At 41.1% G+C, this 17,207-nt stretch overlaps 2 protein-coding genes across 2 annotated transcripts; one reads left to right on the forward strand and one right to left on the reverse strand.

Moving 5' to 3' along the window:
• The first annotated feature begins 8,291 nt into the window (after positions 1-8,291).
• On the forward strand, positions 8,292-15,127 carry LOC138200800 (polypeptide N-acetylgalactosaminyltransferase 5). Its single transcript, XM_069153686.1, has 10 exons — positions 8,292-9,762; positions 9,841-10,007; positions 10,923-11,042; positions 11,469-11,604; positions 12,454-12,573; positions 12,676-12,793; positions 12,895-13,224; positions 13,489-13,569; positions 13,931-14,083; positions 14,275-15,127. The coding sequence occupies exons 1-10, from the start codon at positions 8,696-8,698 to the stop codon at positions 14,410-14,412; spliced, it is 2,430 nt and encodes an 809-aa protein (XP_069009787.1). The 5' UTR covers positions 8,292-8,695; the 3' UTR covers positions 14,413-15,127.
• LOC138200801 (uncharacterized) lies at positions 15,124-16,832 on the reverse strand. Its single transcript, XM_069153687.1, has 2 exons — positions 16,074-16,832; positions 15,124-15,976 (listed from the first exon to the last, which is right to left on the reverse strand). Exons 1-2 carry the CDS (start codon positions 16,621-16,623, stop codon positions 15,546-15,548), a joined length of 981 nt encoding a protein of 326 aa, XP_069009788.1. The 5' UTR covers positions 16,624-16,832; the 3' UTR covers positions 15,124-15,545.
• Between the last annotated feature and the right edge of the window lie 375 nt (positions 16,833-17,207).

A 17,207-nucleotide genomic window follows, 5' to 3' on the forward strand; every position in this document is an offset into this window, starting at 1 on the left:
AAGTCTCCACGATCATCCTCAACCAGATAGAGGACAACATGAACAGAACTAAAGCTCCATCTTGTGGACTAAAACAAGTACAACTAAGTGAAACCAAATAGCTGCTCAGGTTTTCATTTATAGGTTTGGCTACAGATGTGTTTTTATCAAACTCTTGAAACGATAAAATGCGTGTAAAATAAAATGTTAGTCATTGAAAGAGATGTTAATTAAGCGAACAAGTCATTGAGTAAAATCATACAGTTTGAGAAAGGAGTAAAATCTAGTAAAGCTGTTAATAAAAATTTTATGGAAGTCTCATTTAGTGGGAGAAACAGTAATAATTTGAGAATCCCATAAATATATCAACCAGCTAAACAAAACAATTAAACACAGATGAAACCGCCACGAAGCGAGTTTTCCACACCTTGTAGACGCAGCATACAAAGCATGAAATGAATCAAAGATGTTTACCTGCTTTGTATTACTGGGCAAATTATAGATAATTTCTCATTTGATGTATTCACAGTAAAGCCTTGATATGATGCATATGCTGTGGATATTTTCTACACAAACTTCAAGATGAAACAAACAGAAAGAAATGGGATCTAATTGATTAAAAGTTAATTGTGCAAAGGTCTCACTGATGGAAACCATCTGTCAAAACAAGCTGTACATCCACTAATTCTAATCATAATTAATTAAATGGCTAACAAATTACATACATCATAGTTAGTACAGGGGGGAAACTACCGCAGGAACTGTTATGAAACAAATTAGCTTTAACAATGAAAGAAAATTACATCACATAACTAAATATTATATTCGTTTCCGCAAGCCATATTTCTTAATGAATTCTCTAATTAATTTAATTCACACAATGTGCATAATTTGGAGCTGAAAATGTCAGTGGGTCAGACTTAACCATATTGTTCCTGGCTGTCTATTTCAACGAGTGCCATATTAGCACAACATGACCTCTATGTAAATTACAGACCAACTGTTGTAATTTTAATTCCAGGGTCTAATTAACATGTCCCACAGATATCATACGAGTACAGTTACCTCATTTTACACATACCAGGGCCAATGTAAGTTTTCCATTTGCCTCAATTTTGTGTAATCCTTTTGATGGGAAACATCACAGCAGTTTATGTTACGGATCTCAGTTATGACAAAAAGGTTATTATTTATTCATGCTTCTTATATTAAGTGCTGAACTTTCTTGTCAGGGTGACTCACCACTCTCAAAACTCAAGGCTAGTGGAGCTGTGAGCTTTTACAGACATTGGCTGGGTTCATTCAGCAAAGCACTTACATGTAAATTACAACACTGTTTCTAATAGAGGTGGGCATTTTAGCTGCTTCTTAGCTTTTACAACACTCATCCCAATTACTCCCTCTATTGTATTCAGGTCAATGGGCACAATCAGTTTGCAAGACTGATTGGCTGAAACAGTGTCCTCTTGTCACAGATACAATGAAAATATATCTTATTGTTCAATATGGCAGGAATCATGATCTTAAGCATGGAAGAATTGTTGTAGTGATTATTTTTGAGTGGGTTTTCAGGTAGTTATGCACCTTTAAGAATATGTTTCCCCTTAGAGAACCTCTGGAGGACCATATGCTTTAGGTTACAGGGACAATATTTAGAGGAATCAAAATATAGCAACTCATTCTGCTAAATGTAAAGTGTAAAATTCACAGATATAAAATGTATTATGAATCATCACTCACAAAGGCTAACGTAATGAGAGTTAGGGCTGCAACTTGGGTTAACTTTTATTATTGATTCATCTACTGATAATTATCTCAATTCATTAACTAATTGTTAGTCTAAATGTCAGAAAATATCATAATGGCCACCACAATGTCCTAAAGTCACACTTTGGCTCTTTAGTCAAACATGTTTTCTGACCAACAAATTAAAACCAAAAAAATCTTCATTTTAAGATAAAAGAAAACACAGACAAGTCATTTGCAAATGCTATTTGAACTAGAGCATGTTTTTTTTTTGCTTTAAAATCTGTTCAACAATAGATCAAATATAAAATATCGCTCAAGAATAAATCGACTAATCGTTTCAGCTCCACTGTGTGTTTTACATGCAGGACACAGATCTGTGTTTGTGTCCCTATTATATCACTGCAGGTAATCTCACTATGAATAGAGACGGACTCTGGCTGTGCCATCACCTCTGTCTTGCGTTTCCGAACCCTGAGCCTGTTAACTTTAGACAAAATACAATCAAATTTACCAAACGATGTCATCACGAGCATGAATGCAGAAATCTGTGAATAAATGAATAAATTGCCAAGTGGATAGAGCATATAAGCTTGCACATGCATTGCAAAGCTCGGGGGCTATCCTGAGGCCAATCATTTAGCTAACACGTTAATGAAAGTGTGTGTAGTGCGGCTAAGGGCAGCCACCATGGGAGGTACCACTCCCCTCCCTCCTCATGTTGGGGACTGTTAATAGGCTGGATGGAGCCAATGGTACTCCCAGGAGAGGCCTGCTGATGAAGAGGAAAACCTGTCGTTGCCTCCACTAATCACTACCTAATGGCTGCGGTAACACAGGTTTTACAAATGTGACCGTGCATGTGTGTAGCGGCGGAAACACTGCAGTTTTAGGATGTTGGTAATCTGGCTAAAAGGTTCACAGGGAAATATATTGAATTTCTATTCTTGGCATTGTGCATATTTTGCAACTAAAGATGGTTTGTAAAATTGCAATTGAATGAGTTTGTTTGCAGTGTTTATGTTGAATAATCAAAATGTAAACTGGACTGGATTTAACTTTCACTCTCAAACCAAATGCCTTCTCGTTAAATACAGGAACAACAAACTTGTCAATTGTTTTGATAATCACTTGATCATTTCAGTCATTTTTTTTAGGAAGACAGACACAAATTCTCTGGTTCCAGCTTCTAAGTGCTGTTTTTCTGTTTTATATCCCAGTGCTGCCATGTTAAAATATTGAGCTGTTGGTAGGACAAAAACATTTTGATAGAATTAACCATTAATAAATGTATTTGGAAAATAATCACCAGATTAGTCAATGATTAAAAGACTTGTCAATTATAGCCCTACAATAAAAGTATTCATTTTTATTTCACTAATATTGAAAAAGGGATAATTGCCAAGTGTTCACCATTTTCTATTTTGACAAATCAAAATTTTTACATTTTATTTATTATCTCTTAATTATGTCAATTCACCTTAAATTTATGATTTAAAAAAACGTATGGCTTATCAAATGAACAGGCCAACTGTGGATTCATTCAACAAACATACAGAACACATTAATATGAGAAGTGGGCTGATAACTTGTGAGGTCAAGTTGTTCGGAGGTAGTTTTATAAATTACAATAAACTAAATAAATTTGCATTGTTTTTGCTTTTGATCTACATATTTTTACAAAGTAAATACCTCTTACAATCATACAGACTGTAACAGAATTTAACTGCAAAGTGACGAACAAAGTTGACGATATTGATGCTGGATGAATCCCATAACTGTCACCACAAATAAAAGATTCTTACTAAAATAACATGCAGCAAACAAAACTCCCTCCTAGTATGCATCACTGCCTCTGTAACACTTCGTAGGCACAATGTAGTACGATATTACTCATTAAAAAGACTCATCATACTTGTTCCACTGCAGGCCGGCCGGTCTAAACAGCAAACACAACTTCTCAGGAGCAAGCCGAGCGTTCATATGCTGTCTTTTCCATTTTCTGATTCAAATTTCATTTTAATAAATACACTTGCTGCACGGACCTCCTCGCCCAGTACAGCGACCACGTTACTGCTGCTGCTCCCAGCCCAACACCAGCAAAGGTTCAGCCACGTACGACATACTGGACATACTGGACATACTGGACATACTGGACATACTGGACATACTGGACATACTGTCTCTTTAACAAACTGGCCCAGACTTCAACTGTGCTTGTGTGTAAGTGAGAGTGTTTGAGAAATCTCTTATCATGAACAAAGTCAAACCGAATTATAGAACCGAAATAGATGAGGCTGTTACGCTGCAGTCGGCAAGGCCACGTACACACAAATCTCACTTATCGAAGAGTGACTTACCGACCACGCAGGCAGGCGCAGGCGTTGGCTGCGTGGCCGTCCTACATTTTGTTGTTGGTGATGTCGCAGCCAGAGAATCTGCATGAGAACATCCATCACATGACGGGGTCAGTCTCTTCTGAAACAACAAATAAATACAGCTTGTGTTATATCATGCAAACAAATGTCATCAAACATTAAAAAGCAGCCCTGCACAAACGGCGTCTGAAGCCGTCTCGTGCTGCTGACAGACAGAAAAGGTGCTGTAGTTTCCGGTGGATCCATCTCCAGTGTGACAGCTCATCACTCAGGAGGCTTTACTTCAGCTCTGGTCAGTGTTGAAACTACCGTTCACTCAAGTTCTCTCCTGAAGTCGGTATTTCTGCTTTACTTGAGTGTTTCCACTTGAAGCAACTTTATACTTTTACTCCTCTAAATCTCAGAGGCAAATGTTGTACTTTTTGCTCCTCTATATTTGCCTGACAGCTTCAGTAACTTCCTAATGAGATGAACGTTTTTCATTCTCCATCTGTCCAGTGAAAAAACAAGTATCTCTAAATTTTATGATTTTGAATTTGTTGGACAAACTTCTGCTTTTTAAGCTAAATCAACAATTTAAAAACGCACTTAGATCTTAAACACTGACAGGAGCGTTTACTGCATTTTGATACTTTAATATATTTTGATAATAATACTTGCATACTGGTACCAAGTAAGATTTTAAATGCAGGACTTTAACTTGTGGTGGATCTCTCCAGTGTCTCTTGGATGGGCCTCCTTCTTCTGCCTGTAACTCAGCACCGGAACCAGCAGGCGGACATCATCATCATCATCATCATCATCATCATGAAGGAGCCATGCAATGAAACCGGAACTGCCGGAACATTAGTTGTGTTTTTAAATATAAGGGTGATTTACCTGTCCAACAGGTGTGGGTTGGGATCCCAGCTCTCTTCTTCTGTTTCCTGTTTCCTGTTGTCGCTTTTCTCGTCGGTCCGCTTCAGTTTCCGGTTTTGATCTGAAGTAAAAAGGTTTTTCCTCCTGAAAGTTTGGACTTTGGTGTTCTCAAACTTTTTAACGAAATCGCGCGCTGCAGTTTTGAGCTTGAATGAGAGCGAGCATGCGCAGAGGCGGGGCGTTGTACAGCGCATGCTCGAGCAGTGATTGACAGTACTCAGAGACTTCCGGTGCCTGTCTCTTGTTGTCTTTCGTGGACAGAGTACTTGGATTGAGCGTCACTTATATTATCAAATGCAATTAAATGTAATAATTCCATGAAATGTTCTATATGTAGCACCAACACAGCACACCTTACAACACAACATTACTCTGCTCACAACTTTATAACTTTATAACTTTATAACTTTATAACTTTATACTTCCTCCGACTTCACCTGGAAGGACAAAAACGGACAAAACCAGGCTGAGGGGCGGAGGCCATGTTCTCCGACCAGCTGTGAGCAGAGAGAGAAAAGAAGAGCATAGAAATGTGGGAGACAATAAACTGGTGGTGGGATAGAAAAGCATTGTGCTCCTTCCTAAAGAAACCTGCATAGCATTTATTTACCCATGTAACACAATGGTTTCAGAGCGTACTGACGGAGGTTACTATTTCTTTTGAGAGGGTCATGCAAGTTTGTTCATAACAAGACTTATTTGCCTAAAGATGATGTTAATTAATGTGATTTTAATAATAAATATTGAAGTTACAATACAAATGTTATACTTGGAATTGTTAGATTTCCCGTTCACCAAGTCCTTTCCAACCCTTAGTACATACCTTAACCCTTATGACAGGCATAATTTATACTATTTTATGTGACTTGGGATTTTGTTAGTTATATTTATTCTATATTTATATCAATTTCTTTACTTTTTCATATTGTTCATTTTCATTCATATCTAAGTTATTTTTTGCACATTGTAATGAATATCTTATTCCATGTCCACAAGCTGAATGTACGTTCATAATGTTCAATAAAGGATGCATGTTGCTCTGGGAGCACTAGGAGGAGCCAGAGGAACCGGATTTTCTGCTTTGTGTACTCCTGACAAGATAAAGAAACAGTCTTAGAAAGTATGACTAAAAGCAGTGGTGGAAGTATTCAGATTCTTTAATTCAGAAAAAGTCATGCAGAAAATTTGAAACAGCCTATTCCATTACAAGTACAATTTCTGCAAGAAAAATTCTACTTAGGTAAAGTCGGCCTACGCAAGTACTAAGTTAGAGAAATGTAGTTAAAGTATTGAAATGAAAGTACTGTTTTGGTCCCTCTGACTGATATATCATTATGTATGACATCACACGATTATAAATACTGACGCATCAGTGTGTAAGCAGCTTGTTAGTGTTGTAGCTGCTGCAGGTGGAGCTGGTTTAAACTACTTTATATCTAGTTTTATATCCAGGGACAGAATATAAATGTGAGGCGTCATCAGATGATTACTGAGAGGAAAGAAGAACAAACAAAACTCTGATACACAAATATGTTTATTTCTTGGTGATACCGTGGATCCTTTGAACATTTATTGATATGAAAAAATTACTAGGCTATTTTGTGGGGCTGGTAATAACTCTAACAAGACATCTGAAATGTAACCCCAACACTGATTTTTGTAAGACATCAGAAGCCAAAAAGGATTGCAAACCACTGGTTAAATCTTCAATAATGCTTTGTATTTTAAAAGCATGTTATGTTATTTATGGTGTCAAATCTGTATCTTAAAAGTAAGTAAGGCTGTCAAATAAAGAGTGGAGAGGAGTCGAAAGTAGGCTACAATATTTCGCTCTAAAATGCAGTGAAATAGAAGTATAAAGTAGAATAAAAATGGAAATACTTTATTACAAGGAGCAAAATTGTGTACTTAAGAGTAGAGTAGGCTGCGACTTAGTTGAGTTTATTTCCACCACTGCTTAAAAGTGATAAAGTTGCCTACCCCTCCTTTATGTACCAACTAACTGAATATAAACCCTCCTACAATAAATATGTGATATGTCTGACACAGCACCAATACACTTCAAATTAATTACAGTGGTATATCAAGTTATCCTGCATTTTAAGGTATGTGAAGTGTCTGTCTTTCAGGTCTATCCTACTTATGACAGTGGGATTAACTCAAAATGACAATAAATCATTAGGATGTCAATATAATTCTTCACAAAACGTTAGCAAACAATGAATAAGGTTTAGCCCATATGAGTCACTGTCACAGCAGAGTCGTTCACTGTGGCTGCAGTTTGACACCTGGCTATTGTAACGCGAAAGTGTACTGAGGTAACAGCGCACTTCCGGTTCACACATCCGAAGTAAAGTTCTCATTAAAGACAAACATGCAATAACTGAGCTTGACACTTCACTTGGAGACATACTCCATTTTTTAAAAGTATATTTAAACCGAGGGACACGCAGGTCTGTTTCTTCAGCTTCATGGTCGTCATCTGCAGATGGGCTCGGTTGCCGTGGATACGTGGGTTCCTGAGCTTCCTGCCACTGTGAGCACCTGCAACTTCTCATCACTGATCATCTGATTCTCCAGCTGGTCAGCAGCCTCATCTTGACCTTGGAGAGAGCAGTTGACACTGAAATCTCAAATCAGTCTTTCATACGTAACTGTCCTGATGAGCAGCAGGTTTCATGGTTTCATGGTTCATGAGGAGCAGACATGGACCTGAGGTCTTATTGCTTCGTGTCAAGTTTGAACCATAGACCTTCTCTAGTAAGTATAATACTTTTATTTGAGTATAAGGATATGAACACCTCTCGCCCGACTGGTTTTGTCATTCTGTGGACCTAAAACATAATTTAGTTCAAACTGCTGCCTGTGGGCTTGTTTGAAGGTTTCGAGGGCATGCATGCTTCTCTCAGTGACATTTCATTGTTTCCACCTTTAACAAGTATGGATATGGACCTGCTATAAGGACCTCATGGCTTGTTGAGATGGTATTATAATCATGCCCATACTGTTTTACTGTGTTTATTGTGATAAGTTTATTCCAGGTAGCCTACTATATCTATTTAATGGGCTCGTCAGTTATTTGTAAGCATTAATTGACACAAATGCTGAGCCCTGAGGGAACTTCTTATCCGGTCCTCCTGATGTTGAGTGTGAACAGCCTGCTGCAGAACAACTGCTTGAAATAATTGCAGCCTTTATTTTGAAGGGGAAGCAGCGGGCTTCCTGTACCGTTCCTGCTGTTCCACCTCCGTGTAGGCCGAGACTTTTCCTGCCAGTCTGTCCAATCACTTCACTCCTCAGTGGAAGTTGGCTGCTACGTCCTCATACAAATCCGTGTCAGTAGAAGTTGTGTCGTGGACCCAAACCGAAAACTTTCAATTCAGAAGAAGAAGAAGAAGAAGAAGAAGAAGAAGAAGAGTTCGTTGAATTGTTGTCAGATCCAGGACGTGATGTGTCCTGGCGGCTGGACGTGACGGGAGCGACACGGTATGAAAACGTCCTCTTGTGTGGAGCCTTTGTGCGCCACCGGTGTCAGACCCGACTGACAACCAGCGCTCCGTGGACGTACATGCCACGCAGGCAGCCAACTCCTCCAAAGGAGCAAGTTTCCAGCATGCCACTTTGACGGACTTCTATGTTTCCATGCGGGTTTCTCCTTGAATAAAAAGCTGAGAATGATGAAGGTCAGAAGATACTTGGGGGGCAGCGGGAGGGTTCTCGCGTTTGTGTTCGTCGCCTCTGTCATCTGGCTGCTGTTTGACATGGCAGCTCTGCGCCTGTCGATCAACGACGCGAACGGTCAGCTGCTCAAAGAGCGTGTGATAAGAGAGAGGGAGATGGTCAAGCAGCAGTCCAGGGTGACCCAGCTCATGAGAAGAGGCTTTAAACACCCGGTGCAGAGGGTGGACGTGGCCTCTGCGCATGCCGGGATGGGACCGGTCAGTTCGAGCATCAAAGTCGCCCAAGTCTACAGACAGGGAGGCAAAGACCAGGTGTTGGAGGGCAGCAAGGTCGACTCTATTCCGCGACAAGGGGATGATGTTCCCAAAAGTGACCGATCTAAATCTGTAGTTTCTGAACATAACGATGGAGCTGCCCAGTATAAACACATCACACCAAAGCAGGGCGTTCCTGCAAAGAAAGAAGCAGTAAACCTGGATGTAAACGGAGCAACCAAAGTGCCACCCGGTGTTCAGAAAAACCAACCGACCTCAAAGAAGCGACTCAGTCTAACTGCACATGTTGCACAAAAAGCTGTGGACAAGAAGGGCTCAAAGACAAATGAAAAAGTTAAGGATGAGCTCGTCAAGGCCGGAACAAAGGTGAGCCGGCTTCGGGTTGAGGAGCCACACCCTGTTAAAACAACATCTGAACAACCTGCCAACAAGGATGTGAAGGAGGACAACGTTAAAACAGGAGCGAAACACGTTAGGACGACTGTGAAGAGTAAAATAAAAGAACAGGAGGAACCTCTGAAGCCTGCAATCAATCTCCGAGCAGGAGGCAGCTCCAAGGAAAACTCCGCTGCTGTCAGAAAACCAGGTGTCCACAAAGTGCTGTCTCTGGATGTGACTCACTCTCCCAGAGATGCTAATGCGGTGGGCCAGTTTGGTCAGGCGGTGATTGTTGACAGCAGAGAAGATGCCGAGGTGAGGAAGAGATGGGACGAAGGACACTTTAACGTCTACCTCAGTGACCGGATCCCCGTGGACCGAGCTGTTCCAGACACCCGGCCTGAGATGTGAGTCGTCCTCTGCACGTTAACCTCGGCCTCAAACTGCTCTGAGTGCACAGCTGACCGGTCCTTTTTGTTCTCCAGGTGTGCACAGAATCTGGTCCACGATGACTTACCTTCCACCAGCGTGATTTTCTGTTTTGTGGATGAAGTGTGGTCCACTCTCCTCCGCTCCGTGCACAGTGTGCTCAACAGATCTCCACCACACCTCCTCAAAGAGATCATTCTGGTTGATGATTTCAGCACCAAAGGTAAGAGTGTCCCTGAACGCCTCACAGCTAGACAGGGTCTCCACGGGCTGATTAATAACTGTAAGGCCCAATGGCTCGGCTCTTGTTATAACTATCATGAAACATGTCGTTGCAGTATCTCAAAATAAGAATTTACTGATATAAAACCGACAACGTGGTCCTGAACGTGATACAGTTTATTGTCTGTAGTCTAAAATGAAACGGCAAATTATTATCATTACTATTCATCATAAATGGATGATAATTATGTTGAAATGTCTTGTAGCTGCCTCGAAACTGTTCACTGGCTTTTCTGAGTTGTTGTTGTTGTTGTTGTTTTTTGATGAAAATGTTAATGCTTTTGCAAATGAATTGATAATAGTTGATTGGTTGATATTTTGTTTTTGCTATAGACTAGGCTGTCTTTCATATATTCAAACCCTCTCTGACTGCAGCGCAAGTTTATTTGTTATTGTTGATTAGTCTTTTAAGTACACTCCTGATTAGGCAACTTGTTGTTTAGTGTATAAAACAGTAAAACTGTTTATGACAAGTTCACAACTCTTCAAAGTTTCTTGTTTTGTCTAACCAGTAGTCTGAAATTCCGATTTTTTATTTGTAAAAATCATCACATTCTCACGTGAAAACCTATAAGCTGATAATGTTTGGTATTTAAATTGTATTTAAACTATAAATTATTAAAATTCTTAATTATATTACTGTTGATTAAATAATAGATACGTGTGCCAGTTAACACGTACAACGGTGCTAAGCCATTATCAGGGATCCTCCCACAATCTAAATCCTTGTAATTTATGCAAGGTTAACCTCAATGTTAAAGATACTTGATGTATCTACTGCTGTACCTTTCAATTGTGTCTCTGCTGGCAGTGTAAATGACGTACTGTAACTTTACCACGTACCTGTACTTGCCAGACTACCTGAAGGAGCAGCTCCATGTGTACATGTCCCAGTTTCCCAAAGTGCGAATCATTCGTCTCAAAGAGCGTCAGGGTCTGATCAGGGCTCGGCTGGCTGGAGCTGCAGTCGCCAAAGGTAAGCAGTCAAGATTAATCTCTTTTTTTTTTATAAACATATGGTTTGTATACAGTATGTACAGAATTTATAGAAAATGACTTGGACAAATGCATATGTGTATGTCACAAATCCAAACTGCTTTCGAGGTTGTTGCGACTACGTTTGTGGCACATTTCATTAGATGTCAGCATGAAATGACAGTTTCTGAAAATTCATATATGCATTAACTTGTCTGAAATAAACAAATACAGGACTAAAACATGAGAGCAGTAACATTATTCTTTGGTAGAAAACTACAAGTCTTTAATGTGCACCTGCTCAATTGTGTCTTTTTGTACATCAACAAACATGATTTTTAAAGAGGTCTGCGAGGAGTGTTAAATGTTTTACACTATTAATACAGATGCGGCTATTTGTCGAACTGTTTGCTCTTCTCTAATGCAGGTGAGGTTCTTACCTTCCTCGACTCCCATGTTGAGTGTAACGTGGGCTGGCTGGAGCCGCTCCTGGAGAGGGTCTATCTGGATCACAAGAAGGTGCCCTGCCCAGTTATAGAAGTCATCAGTGATAAGGACATGAGGTGAGTGGATGATGCCACATTTAAAGCAGTGTGGAGGATTTGGTGGCATCTAGTGGTGAGGCTGCAGATAGCAACCAACTGAACACGTCGCGCCTCAGCCTCCCTTTCCAAGTCTGTCGGGGAATCGACTCGTGAAATTCCCTCTCCGGAGCCAGTGTTTGGTTTGTCTCTTCTGGGCTACTGTAGAAACGGGACGCTGCAGCATGGTGCACTTAGTGGAAGAGGATTCACTCTCCGTGTAGATATGAAGGGTTTGTTCAAAGGTAACAAAAACATCTCAATTTCAGATGATTATACACTAATGATAACATGATTATTAACTTCTTTTAAAGTACACACAAGGTGCCATTTGAATGCTAAATAATACACCTCACTAATTCCCAGAATGCTATGCTAACACTATGAATGCTGTGCTCATACATCAAAGCGAGATACGACCATGTACGAAGCCTCAGCAACAAGGTGAGGGTGGATTATCAAGTGAGCACCTCTCTTCACCGGCGTTTCGTAGAGTTAGGCCCTCCACACCTCGTGAAGGCTCAACAGCAGCCGTGAGAACTACTCCCCTCAATACTCACACCCACCACCCGCCCCTACCCGTCTTATATTTACACCGGTAGGACTTTTGCCTTCATACTGTGGCAACGATATCTTTGCTCAAAGCCACAAGGTCACACCTGCTGCACATGACTACCAATATTGTTCCTTCTCCATTTCTGCCCATAAGTCCTCCTAAATCCTACACAGTGGACCTTTAAGTAACAGACAAGCCATACAGGGATGTACCTATGTTTTCAAGAGTAATGATGAATATCATTTTGACACTGTGTTTTGCCTCTTTATCTTCAGTTATATGCTGGTTGACAACTTCCAAAGAGGCATTTTCAAATGGCCCATGGTGTTTGGCTGGAGCGCAGTACCAGAGGAGCACATTAAGAAGAACAACATGACCATCTCAGATCCAATCAAGTACCTTCCTCTTCACCACCTGCTTTCTCCAATGACTTCAATTCATTATTTTTGCCTCCTGGTTTACACCTCATGTGCACCGTTTATTTTTTAATCTTGCAGATGTCCAGTGATGGCTGGAGGCCTTTTCTCTATAGATAAGAAATACTTCTATGAACTCGGTGCCTATGATCCTGGTCTGGATGTGTGGGGTGGGGAGAACATGGAGATTTCATTTAAGGTATATCAGTCATCTAATTCATCACTGAGTATTGTTCATAACTGTTTGGAAACATTTTTCACTTGGCTCCATATGTATTGTACACGTTGCCATTTGACCAGATCTGGATGTGTGGAGGAGAAATCGAGATCATCCCCTGCTCTCGAGTGGGACACATTTTCCGGGGACAGAATCCTTATAAATTCCCGAAGGACAGGCAGAAGACAGTGGAGCGTAACCTGGTGAGAGTGGCTGAAGTCTGGCTGGATGAGTACAAGGACCTTTTCTACGGCAACGGCTACCACCACCTGCTGGATGGAAAGCCCATCGACTTCGGCAACCTCACGGAGCAGATCGAGCTGAGGAACAGGCTGCAGTGCAAGAGCTTCAAGTGGTACCTGGAGAACGTGTATCCGGACATGGACGCTCCTTTAGTCAAAGCTGAGGGCCTGGTATGTGGATGTTTTTGTCATTTTTATCAGTCGGAATAAAAGCTGGTTATGATTTTCCACCATGAAGCCATTGTTTCTCTACTGAAACAACAACACAGGCTTTAGTTGTGCCCCATTTGAACAAAGAATCGCTGTTCGTTAAAGCCTGACGGCATTTTGGCAGGATTCGTTGAAGCAATAAATACAGCAACAAGGACCATTTTCATGTCTTTCTCTACATCAGTCAACAAATGTTTATCATTCATGAATCATTTGTGTTTGTAGGTCTTCAATCGTGGCTTAAGGAAATGCCTCGCTCTGCAGAAAGACTCTTTGTCTTTTGAGATATGTAATCTCAGCAAGCAGGTACGGATTATTATCATTTAACAGATCATTCAACAGAAAAGCAACATATTTGCACATGTGCTTCAGGTTTTTGTGATTATTCTTAGTCTCTCTGAGGGAAAAGTTGTGGTCTCGACTGTGGTAATCATGGGGGGTGTAACAAAAATATCCAGAAATAGACCTCGACCCGGACAAATGCAGTCTGAGACAGGAGCCAAGCCACGACAAACAAGGGTGGAGCCCAAAGCAAACCAAGTCCTTCTGAATGTGGTCTTTCTGGATTCAGACCAGCCCTTCTGAGGCATCCTTCAGATTCTTACATTTTTCATGACATGCAGCATAATTACATGCTGGTCACTTTCTCTTCCTTTCTGGATTTCAGAGTCAGCACTTTAATTACACCTGGATGAGGCACGTTCGACAGCAGGACCTGTGTGTTGCTCCCCAGGGCCAGGGCAACGGCTTTGCTTTAGTTTTATGTGACAACGCCAAACCCCAACTCCGCTGGTTCCACAAATCCTCCAACTCCGCTCTGGTAGGTGGACTTTGGCTTTCCATTTGCTTTGCCTGCTGTCTTTGTTTTTCTTTCTAATCCCAGATCAGTCATTTTGGTAATTCTCTATAAGACAGACTTCAAACAACAGGAACGGCTTGAGTCAAATCAAGGAGTGTTCAGATGCTGAAGCTTTGTTCATTAATCATGTTTCCCCTTTTGTCTTTATCGAGGCGGAGCACCTCATAGCAGACTTCGCCTCCAACCACATGTGCCTGGAGGCAGAACCTCAGGGTGGCGCTCTTCATCTCAACCCGTGTGAACCCAGCAACACCTTCCAAAAGTGGCAGTTCACACATTACAACACTTAGTGACGAGACGAAAGTGACTTTTGTGTATGAAAGACACAAAACAGAAACCTTCAGTGGCCTCGCTGCAGTACGGTCTGTTGCTGCCTCAGAACTGACTGTCCAGAGGAAGAAGGAAGCGCTTCAGAGGCAGTAATGTGTGTTCGATTATAAAGTACATGGTGTGGGATTGTGTGTCAGAGGAAACACAAGATTTAAGAAAGTTTGCACTGGAACTTCTAATTGCAGAGCGGATCCTCTGCCCTGGTATTTGGGGAAAAGTGCCTGAGACGATTGTTCTGAACTGGGATTCAAGTGGAAGAAACACGCCACCTTATGCAAAGTTCACCAGGGCTTCGTAGACTTCCTTTTTTTGGACAGAGTAATGAGTTCAATTGTGTGCAAGTGTATAATTCTATTTGTTTGTATGAAACAAATCACATATTTTTTGTGACATCGACTTTCCGAGATGTTGCGTGCTTTAAGTTTGACGAGCGTTTTGGGCTAAAAACGGCTGCTTCTCTGGTTTTAAATGCTGCATTGTATTTGGTTTTGTTATGAAAACTCCCTTTGTATGATTTTCTTTTTGTCACTAGAGGGAAGTGTTGGTTCAAAACACTCAATAAACCTGTGCTGTGATTTCATGATTTTGTTACGTGTCATCAAACCTTTTAAAGTCAAATGTATTTTCTTTCTTAAAGTAAAAAGATAAATAAAGGGATGACGATGGAAGATTTAATGACATGAATTTCTTTATTATTTTGTCTCATTTAAGTATGTATGTTTAGTTAAGCACTTGAAAATACCAATAGTTTAACTACTCAGGGTCTCTCTGAGACACTGCAGCTCTAATATCAAACAACATCTTAGTTATTAGGAGTATTATAAAGCACTGAGCTTCCTGTTTACTTATTGTGCTCCTCAAATACCTTACATAAGATGTTCCAATTCTAAAATCAATTGAAAACATAAAACATCAACTTCCTATCATATGGGTGGTGAGGTACAGGGCTATGGTGTTTAAGGTTTGTGTGACCTGAGGTTTTCAATACTATCGACCTGTTGATGTTAGAACAAGTGTGAACTGGACACCACATGGCAAAGATGTTTCATTTCATGCTGATTATGTCCATAAGGAAGATATTAAAACCAACTTCTTAAAGGTTCATCATCAGGTGCTCAAACTCCTCTATCTTCTGGCGGGTGTTTCCTCTGCGGATCCGGCGGTAGGACACGGTGCTGTATTTGGACGAGGTGAGGTGGTTGAAAGCTTTCTGGTGGGCGGATTTCTTCGGCAGAGGCAGGGTGGAGGAACCCAGGGTGGAGGAACCCAGGGTGGAGGAACCTGGACTGGAGTTTTGATGAAACCCAGCATGGACATGCAGGTTGTGGTCCTGTTTGTCGACTTCACGGTGCACCTGAAGCAAACTGTCGCCTGATATTCGGTTTTCAGGACGTGACATCCGTTGTGGAACTTCTGCCTCCCCGTTCAGCCTTGTATATCTCTCCTCATTAGATACATCAAAGAGGTGGAGGTTTGGTGTCTGAGCCTCCAGCAGCACTTCTTCCTCCTTAACTTCTTCATTCACTGATAAGAAAAGAAAAGTCAGCTTTGCATTCTTTGAACAAAGACCTGCTTTTTAAACAATCTATTTCACTATATGATAATACTGAATTGATCTTACCTTTTTCTGATGATATATTTTGCTCAGGTTGTGTTTGCATGTTTACAGTTGTGCGGTTTAGCTGCAGAAATTCTCCACAAGGTCTCTCTAACTTCTGAGGGCTTTGATCACCGCCTGCCCCTCCAATGTCTGACCCACACATTTGTTCAGTTTTTGGCGTCTGGAGTTTTTTGCATTCCTCTTTGGTCAAAGCAACCTGCTGGTTCGTTTCCTGCTCCATCTCTGAATGTACTTTGTCAGTAATGACTTCTTCTCCCTCTTCATCTTGGTTGGATTCACCACCTGCCACACTGTTGTGATGTTTGCACTTGTTAGCACCAAAATAACATGATGCGGCTGCTTCTCTGTCCTGCTGAGCCTGCTCTTCATCACTGTAGAAGACCGAGTCATCTCCCTCCTCTAGTAACCACACATCTCTTTCCTCAGCCTCCTCCAGGGTCTGAAAGGCCTCCACTGTGATCCCACCGATGAGGTCCAGTACCTGGGAGGCCAGTGCATCTTCGTCTGCTCTGATTTTGGGGGTATTTGGAGGGATCGTGCTCATCTCCATCCGTCTGCTTTTCTTTGATGCTGAAACCAACCAAACACTTGATGCTCTTGTAGTTTTTCGTTGATTCTTTGTTGAAATAAAATTTAAAAAACATGTACGGTCACATCATCTGTTGCTGGTTCTCTCCTTTCAAAGAGCTCAGGAAGAATCCATCCTGCATTTCAGTCCGCGGTGCAGCATCAGCCTCTGTGGTCTGCTCTCTAGTGCCGGTTCCATGTAAATCTGTGTGTTGAATCTCTGAAGAACAGGGGGTTTGTTGTGAGCCCAACAAAGGTTCATTGTGACCCTAGCATCTGCATATAGAGCGATTGTACTCATTTTTAAATCTCTGCTTGGTAACCAGCTCTCTGTAACATGTTGAGTCTGGATTAACATTCTCCTATAGGTTTTCTGTGGCCGACACTACCTGACTGCCTGAAGCAGCGATGCTGTTTCACATGGACTGACACAAAGCCCTGTTACGTCGTGTGCTTTAAGAACATAAAGACTTTAAGGTTTTAAGGCATTTCAATTGTGGATATAACATTCTGAAAACGCTCAGTATACACAGCAAAAAAAAAAAAAAAACAGCAAAGATTGCTGTT

This window comes from Embiotoca jacksoni, unplaced genomic scaffold (assembly GCF_022577435.1).
Source record: "Embiotoca jacksoni isolate LCO1_2020_lvr unplaced genomic scaffold, fEmbJac1.0.p SCAF_2, whole genome shotgun sequence".
Classification (NCBI taxonomy): Eukaryota; Metazoa; Chordata; class Actinopteri; family Embiotocidae; genus Embiotoca; species Embiotoca jacksoni.